Raw genomic sequence first — 9,345 nt, 5'->3', positions numbered from 1 at the left:
TTCCTGAAAATAGAAATACGATAAATAAGATAATATGAATGGGGGAGTCCGACTAAAACCTTTTCCTGTAATTGGCAGCAAGCCCACAAAGGGAATAAATTAGATTTTGTTTACATGTACTATTTAATGAACACAAAATACACAACATTCTGAACACAAAAGACGGGACGGTAACGACGTGTTCCAACGTTGTAACATCCTATTTAAGTTGGTGGCTGTGGGACAGACGAGAGTGTAAAGAGATAAGACGTTAAACCCAACCTGGTATCCTGACATATATAATTTAGCTGCATCCAAGGCACTGCAGTGGGTATCCCTAAGACCGGTCTTCGAACGGCTCTTTCCCGGGGAATCATCCGCCTCCAGCCGGTGACGCCGAGCTGTGAACTGCAGTCTCAAGTTGAGGGCGAATGAGGTTCCGCCTCCGGCTCCGCACTGGAGAAGACGGTGGCTCCGACTTTCAAAGGCCTCGATCGACTTCGATGTTCGAATTCGATTGTAACGAGGGAGTAGAACGTGGTGACGGCACCGATAAAATGCCAAAGATTCCATTCGCCTGTACTATTGATAAGTCCGTTTTGATATTATTATTAGAATTCAAATAACTCAAAAAATCGTATTATGAAAGTCTTAGAATTTTAGGGAATTGCAAACATAACGTTAACACGATTTAAGTTGTGACAGCTCTAGTTCGTTAATAATTACCAAAACGTCACCGTAATCACCATAAATATATAAACTATAGTGAATTAATATGCAAATTTATGTAAATTCAGTTCGATTCTCCTGTACACTACCATCGAATTCAAATCACGAGAGAATGGACACTCCGGAGGGAGGTTTGCGTATTATTGGTGACATAGTAATTTTGATTCATGGTCAAGATCTAAAGGAACTGAGACTATTGGTTCGTTAAGTTTTTCTGTTGTACATAAATTTCATGGGTTAGAAATAAACTTACACGGAGAATTGGACTACTATAGTAATTCACCCCGATTATGTCATTATCCATAACTGTTTCAGATTTTTTTGACTAGTTGAGTTGACCAGTTTGAAATACAAAGAATAACAGATTTCGTAAATAATAAAAGTAAAATGGGAGAGTCGATAAGTCACACTGCCTAACTCCTTGTCGCCCACAGGTCTTCGACGTCTCCTGAAGTCCCTCTTGTTGTAGCACACTACCTGCAGGACAGACACCAAAACCTCTCCTGACTCCTAGCGTGGCCTGGTCCGGACTCCCTCCTCGGGTACGTTCCCGTTCGAGCTAATGGTTGACGTTGACCGGATTCAGACAGTGAAATAAACGATTTACACACAATGACAACACCTATGTAGAATTATCCAATGTGGATAGACAGGTATACACGAAATATAAATTTTGTACAAAAACAATTGAAAACCAAGTGTAAAGTTAATTTACATAAACATAACGTGAGAAAACAGGTAATAAGAATGACTTTTACCATCTAATGTGTAAGTGTAGACTACTTCTATCCGGGGTAAATAAACACTGTAACGTTTGAGACGCCATGTTCCCGTGTTTCAACTACACTACGAGTATTTCGCTCCGGTTTATCTTTATTAGTCGACATCTACACCTTTATCCACGTAAGGTAGTCGACTGACAAAAATGTTATTTTCATCAAAGAAACACATGACGCAGAATTTTAGAGTGCGTAGCGAAATTACACCCGGAGAACCTACAAGAGAACTGGAGTCTCTTCTCTTTTACAACACAGAAAGTCCGTACAGAGAAAGGAATTGTTTTTCCCAACTGTCCCCTTGTAGTTTTGTCAAATAACGTCTTGTTCACGACAATTAAAGTACTTTCGCCACACAAAACAACACAACATCCCCGACATCCATATTAAAAACATTAACATTACAAAATAAAAATAAAGTGTCACTCGATGTTTCGGGGTATTTTATTTGTAAATTACCCTTATAACCCAGCCTCATGGTGCACATGATTCTTTGCTTGGACATTTTGTTGGTTTGAGTCATTTGAGCTCGGATTCTAGTAGGGACATAAAGTAACACGTATTTTAGGAAGATATGAACTTCATCTTGGTGAAGTTGATGCTGAATTCACTATTTAGTAGATAATCATGTGACACTTTATCTTTGCACTACGGTCTGTCTGCTGAGCCTACCTATTATATATATATCATGTACAGCGGGTGGGCTTTATACCCCCTCCCCCGTGTAGTTCTTCTTCTCTCGTTTTTTTTTGTACTCGCCGTGAAGTGGTTTTGCGGCCTGCCAGTAAACCCAGAGAAGAAGAAGACGAAGTGACGTCAGCGTAATCTTGCCTCAGGGAAAGTACTGCGATGTGAATGCGATTGGCACTAGCCCCCTGGCGGATTCAGTGCCGTGGTACTTTAGTGCCGGCACTAAAGTACGGCAAGTCCTGCGGTGTGAAAGCGGCTATTTATTTGACAAGGGCAGGAGTGGGTGCGTTTTCTACTTCAGGATTTGTGAAGAGAAACAGGATTGGCACACGCAAACAGCCACATCATGTTCAAATCTGTATTGTTACTGACTTAACACCGCAGTATAGGAACATCCAATCAATAAAGTCCTCACACATTGTTAAACAATCCTACCTTTAAATCAAAGCATATGTCATGATTATATATTGTCATTTCAATGTTCCTATGTCCAATTTTGATGTAGCTAGAAGGTTCTTAGTATTTATCGTAATATTTTTACATCACTTCCTACAAAATATCTCCTCAGTGGTCACACACACACAAACCCACCTACCCAGCAAATGCAGTGAGGGCAGCACACGAGTAAGGGGCCCAAGAGATGACGTATAGCAGGATGACGATGAGTGCGATCTTTGCCATCTTCCATTCAGTCTTCATCTTATTGAACTTCTTTGCAGAGTCTCTGGTTCCCTGACAGTTCATCTGTGTTATCGCTCTGTCAAACACAGACACATTAGTAATAAAGCTTTATTTTGAGTTACAATATAATTTGTATTTTTAAATCAAATGTGGCATTTTTTTCAGAAAAACTGTATTAGATTTAGCTTTATAGTTTATTTATTTGGACATTTTGAATGACAGTTATTGTACTTGCATGCACAAGTGACACATTTTTAATCAAAAAGACATCAATATCAACACAATGCTTGTGTTTTATCAATGCATGTGGAAGTCTTTGTCTGCCTTATTACAGGAAAATCAATGTGTGCATGTACAGACCTGGTTGTGTGTCGGATGGCTCTGAAGATGCAGAAGTAGCTGAAGATGATGATGAAGAGAGGGATGAAGAAGACGAAGATAAAGAGCAGCATGGTGTAGGAACGGACAGAAGGAGTAAATGTCATGTAATCCCAGGAACAGGACGTCATCAGACCTTCTGGGACATAAGCACCTGTGGGAGAGGAAAACACATTTTATTGAATCGGACAATTTCTATTTGTCTGGGATTCCACCAAGTGACACGTAGTAGAGCATTTTGATAAAAATCCATATTCTTTCTTGTTAAGATTTACAATATAAATGCTACTTCAAAAACTCTCTGTTGAGTATAAAGCTACAGCCAGGAGACGGTTAGCTTAGCTTAGCTTAAAGACTTGAATGAGGGGTAAATAGCAAAAATAAATGAAAACTATCCGTTTAAATTGGTTCATAATGCTCACGACAGTGCAAGGGATTTAACTTGATGGAGTAACCCAGGGCTCTATGCTCGGTCCTTTACTGTTCTCTAGATAGTCTAGAGACTCTAGATAGTCTAGAGACTCTAGATGCTGCAATCCAGGTACACAATACACAGACATTGAATACATTGTATTCAGCTAACTTTAGTTGTATGTATCCTCTATTGTAAAAAACAACAACTTGACGACCTTTGTGAGGGTCTACATTTTGTCATTGAGTGCAAAATTGTAGTTTGAATAAATGACAATTCCCAATACCTTATCTTTTGTTGTTTTAGTCGAACTTAGTGTCACAACACAGGTTTCTTTGGTGAAATGACTGGTTGTATGGTCAAAGAAACATTATTATCATCTCTCAATTAAAATTAAAATTGACAAAATGTTACTGTCAACTGTTTGAGTTTAGTTAACAGGGAAAAAAGTAGAACACATTTTTGCTGGATGCTGTCAACAACAAAGCACATCCATCAAAACAAAAAAAAGCCCAGTAGGACAGAAAGACCCCACAACATCATTAATCATTGTAGGACCATCATTTCTATATCAGCTGACCACTTGATCATCCTTCTAATAACTGAATTCATTTAAAATGTTTTTTAAATGTAGTTGGCATGTTGACAAATGTAAAGTGAGATCTATTTGACATGGCAGTACAACTTTCAGCAGGAATTTGACAAACTGACACAAATAAAATCATTGAGAGAGAAGTTCTAAAAAAGAAATCCCCTTGATGATTCATACTGATCGACAAAGACTCTCCCTCCAGGCTTCTGGTTGCAGTTGTACTTACTCCAGCCAAAGAAGGGGGGCAGGCTCCACCCTGCGGAGTAGACCCAGGCAGCAGCCAGGATGCACAGGGCTTTCCTGCGAGACATCCCCCCCAGGGAGGCCAGAGGCCGGGTGATCACTACGTACCGGTCCACCGCAATCACCATTAGTGTTATCATACTGCAGATACCAAACAGCGCTCCGCAAAAGGCGTATATTTCACAACCTTAAGGAGGAGAGGTGAAGTAGTCAAGAAGTAGAGAGGAAAGACAATCGTGACAGCAGCAATCAGGATACATCTATTTTCTGGCAGATGATAGCTCTTTAAGAGTTTTGGACACATATGTGTTTCATCATGTCAGAGCAATAACAGATGTTTTGGTATTCTTTGCTAATTAAATAGTACAATGATGCTGCATATAAATTATTGATAATTTTCAACGTGCACACAATGCACCAATATGTTGCAGAAATTAGCATTTTTGGCAAGAACAAAAACACTCAATAATCATTTGAGTGTGAAATTACCTCTGACCGGACACATTTAATCATGCCATCAAGTCATTACAAGCAAGAACAAGACAGAATCAGAAGTGTTTTGTTAATAAATTAAAACAAATACCGCTCAGGCGGGTTAATGTATATCGCAGCACCTTCATGATCTTCTTTCTGACTGTGTGTGTTTGACAGCCATTGTTAAGTCTCTGAAGAAAATAGAGTCCTGTTTGGCTCCCAGGGAACACCAGGCTTTCTCCAGAGAGAAACAACAATTTAAAGTCCTACGGCATTTTGTCAAAAAGAAAGTTCACTGCATTTGTGTCCATTAACTACAGTATAACAAGTGTAAAACATTTCAGATATTGAAAAATCCTGCAATGACCTGCAATTCATTTTAGGAAAAACTAACCAATCATCAATCAGTTTTAATCAGCACAGAAACATAGATGAAGAAAATAAAAAAATAATATTTTTGATGAATCTTTCCGCATTTTTTCCCGGTGTTTAGATTTGACGGGCACTTTTTAAATGATGTCCTCTCATGTTCCCTCTTTTTCTGCAATGGCTTAATGGAAGCTGACTGGAGGATTATAGCCACCATAATGTTTATCTCCATGCACCCTACTTCTAATATGCTCGTGCATGGAAATTAGATTACAAGAGTACAACGAATTGCAGTTTGCATCCAACCAGAAGGTGCATAGAGTAGTAAAGTGCATGAGGTAACAATATATGCATACATTCAACACCTTATTGCTAAAGTGTTCTTGCACGTTAACTCACTCACTTTATTTCAAATCTCCAAGCGATTTGAAATAGAACCTCTCATAATTACACCACGCTCAAATATTCTATTTCACTCTAAAATACTTCATATTTCAGAAGCTAAGAATGTTATGTCACTCTTTTAACATCTACATCTCACTGCCTGTGTGTCTTTTTAAAAGAATAGGCAGAAGAAATGGGATGTCAAGGTTGTAGGGAGGTTGGTTGGAAGAAGAAAAGGAAAGAGTTGTCTTGCAGTAACAACCATTGAGAGTTGAGCTGCAGATCTGACAGCGGTGAAGGTCAGGACAACTCCTGAAGGAAAACGCTGCGCTCCATCAGTGTTTGATCAGTGGATCGCTGTGCTGCTGTTACCACCTCTTCATCTCCATTCCCTCTAGGTTGCATGCCGATGTACTGTATAATGCACCACTGGTACAACATCCTCGAAATGCACTCATAAAACATACAAGCAACATGCATTATTGCTGGCTTTGTGATCAATGGAATTTTGAGATGCTGCACAAAAGGGTGAAAAAGAATGGCAGGTTTGTGTGCAGAATCTCAATTGAACTGCGCGTCACACAATAGGGTACGAAACCAATACATGTTCCTTGTGGAAATCCAGTGTGATCATAAATATAAAAGATGTGTGGATTTGTGTGTACATGTACATGGTGAATCATAATACTGTGTTGAGGTCGTATTTGTAACTGCACGGTATTTCAAAAAGATAAGTGTCAAATGTTAAATGTATTTGTTACCTTTCTTTCCAAAGATCCATCGCTTGTGCATGCTGTTAATGAAGAAGGTGGGTGTCTGAGTAACACACATCAGCAAGTCTGTGATTGCCAGGTTAATGATGAAAATGTTGGACGGTGTCCGCAAACTTCGGCTCCTGAACACAGACACACACACAGCTGTGAAGTGGTGCTTAACAAGTCTATACAATAACATTGTCTACAACAGCAGTAGAAAGCTGTTGTACCTGCAGAAAGCATATATAACCAGGAGGTTTCCCAGCATGCCCGTGATGCCAACGATCAGGATGACCACACCAATGGTGTAGTGAGCGTGGGCGGGGACGTCTACCGTTGGAAATGGGTGGCTTGTAACCATGGGACCCTGGCAACAGGAAAACAGGGGTTAATTTATGGCGTTAAATAATGTTATCAAGTCATGATCAAGAGCAACGTCAGTACAAAAACAATTCAGCTTTTATTGCAGTTCTCATAATCTGACAGACGGCACATAATTAAATTAAAAAGGACAATAAAAACGTAAAATAGATATTGGGATGACAAATTGAAATTGTGAATTAGCCACAACATGTACATGTATGGAAGCATATTGTAGCCATGATGATAAATATATATGTTTGATAAGCTCTTTGTTAATACAAGATTGTTATTTATTTTATTTAATCAAAATATATTTTCATGTTGATTTATTTTCTTGTTATTGCTAGAATTTTACAGGAGATTTTTCATTTTAATGTTCACATTATTTCACAAGTAAACATTATGGTAGCTAACCCGTGCAAATTGTCAAACAAAATTGTATTAGCTCATTAGCAGTTTTTGAGTGATAGTCGACATTGACAACTTTCTAATCACAGAAGCTGAACAATGCTTGGGTCTCAGCTGTGTGCATCCCTTTTTAGTTTCCCCGTTTCCGTTGTGTTTGGAGCTTCTTGCAGATTTTTTTTTATTTTCAGCATTTTGTATTTGCAGTGTTTTATTTACGCAGAGATTTTAGTAAATTCTGTGCATGTTTCGTAAAGTTGGTGAAGAAGTTTCTTAATTTGAACACGCACATTTGTGTTCATTTATTTGCATCGTTTTTGAAACTGCAGCGCGTTTTTCCAAATGAAAATGTTTTGCCATGTTTACCCCTGTCGGCCACCGTAAAAATAGCCCATGAAAACAAGTTGTTGCTGTTACTGTATACCATTAATATTAACCGTTTTTCAAGAAGATTTCAACTTAACAGGTGATAATATGACAATGTTTTGCTAACACAAAGTGGCCACAAATTATCTTATATTGCAGGTTAATTGTTTTTATTTAAGAATTACATTTTTAATGATACATTTCATGTTTTTTTCTGCTTTCCATTTCATTTGACAGTAGAACAATCAACATTTTTTTAAATTTAATTATGGCCTGATGGGTTTATTTTCCTTGAATGAATCCTTTAAATTCAGTCTAGAGCCCATACACACAACAAATACAAATACATTCTCATCAATCATTTAATAGTATTTAAGTATAACATTTAAGCTATTAATAATGTTAGAGTGTACTATTATTATGTTGGAGTGAGTGTTATTATGAGGGTTACATTTGCAGTTAGATTACTTCAATCAGCATAATACAAAAGTATCCACTCTGAAGAGTGTATCCTATTTCAATAGCTAAGAAAAGATAGGAGCATTTCTTTCACGTTTTATGCTCCAGTAAATTGTAGAGTTCAGAAGGTCATGAAGAGATTGACTTCTTGCAGTGGCGTAACTATCGACGGTGCAGCCGGTGTAACGCACCGGGGCCCAGAGCCGGCAAGGGGCCCATGCAAAAAATAAAAAATATTTCTGTCCAATGACCTTGCTCCCTTTCATGTCATGTGATACCTTGCGTGACGAGCGAACCGTTTAATCAACCTGTACTGTACTGTAGTTAGCAGCAGCAAGTTCGGCAGCATTATTAAAAATGTAATAGCTTGCATTTATAATGTACAGCAAACCAAAGAGCAGCGCTCAAAAGAGAAAGGACAAGAGAGAACATGGAGATGTAACAGCTAAACTGACAAAATTAGACCATTTTTTTGTCATACATCGTCCTCGAAATCGAGTGCTAACGTTAGCAATGTTGAAGTGCAGCGGCAGCCAAAACAATATTTGGACCGGGGCCAATCACAACCTTGTTACGCCACTGTCTTCTTGCATTGTCTGTCAGCAACAAAGAAATTAGAAGGTCACGGCACGGCTTTCTTCAGCTTACAGTTTTTATGAATTGGAAACGGGTTTGAGAAGGACACATTTACACAAAACAATGAGTAAAAATAGCTTTTCATGAGCGGAGCAAAGGAATACCATAGTGGAAAAATACTCTTCTTATACAGATGTAGCGATTCATTTCAGACAGTTTGAAACGCAAGGGCCGTGATTGGTGCGTGATCTGCCCTCGCTCAAGGGAAAACCTCCAGCTTGACTTGAGACCGCCTCCGTGATAGATAAATGTAATTATAATGAAGCCAGCTGCAATGGATCATTGATCCACCAGGGGGTGCAGTGGGGTTCCACACTGGAGCTCATGTGAAATAAAGTCAGATACAGTACGCTGGATGTACAGCGGAACTTTGTTAAGATCCATATGTCACGGATATCATACTCTGTGCTAAATAAGAGACATGTAATCATTTACAAACATCCAGATGTTGTTAATTTAACAAATAACCGTTGTTTAGTCACAAAAACGACAGGAGGAATGCAGCGCGCTCTCGTTTTTAATCCTAACCTTTAATCATCATCTTCACCACGATCTTCTATGTTCTGTTCGCCGAATTGACCTAATCACGACACATTAATGAACCTACTCGTATTTCAACTTCCATTAACACGTTGTATTAACACGTGCACACCT

General features: G+C 38.7%; 1 protein-coding gene across 1 annotated transcript in view; it reads right to left on the bottom strand.

Moving 5' to 3' along the window:
• opn4b (opsin 4b) overlaps positions 1-9,345 on the bottom strand; it is a 25,089-nt gene that overhangs the window by 9,948 nt on the left and 5,796 nt on the right. The window contains exons 2-6 of the mRNA XM_010777649.1: positions 6,693-6,829; positions 6,469-6,602; positions 4,464-4,667; positions 3,216-3,387; positions 2,770-2,931 (exon numbers count right to left, since the gene is read on the bottom strand). Coding sequence (XP_010775951.1) covers positions 2,770-2,931; positions 3,216-3,387; positions 4,464-4,667; positions 6,469-6,602; positions 6,693-6,829 — 809 coding nt within the window. The remainder of the gene's footprint in view (positions 1-2,769; positions 2,932-3,215; positions 3,388-4,463; positions 4,668-6,468; positions 6,603-6,692; positions 6,830-9,345) is intronic.

Source organism: Notothenia coriiceps, unplaced genomic scaffold, assembly GCF_000735185.1.
Source record: "Notothenia coriiceps isolate Sejong01 unplaced genomic scaffold, NC01 NC01_scaffold00018425, whole genome shotgun sequence".
NCBI classification, from domain to species: Eukaryota; Metazoa; Chordata; class Actinopteri; order Perciformes; family Nototheniidae; genus Notothenia; species Notothenia coriiceps.
This window is presented reverse-complemented; position numbering and strand designations above follow the sequence as displayed.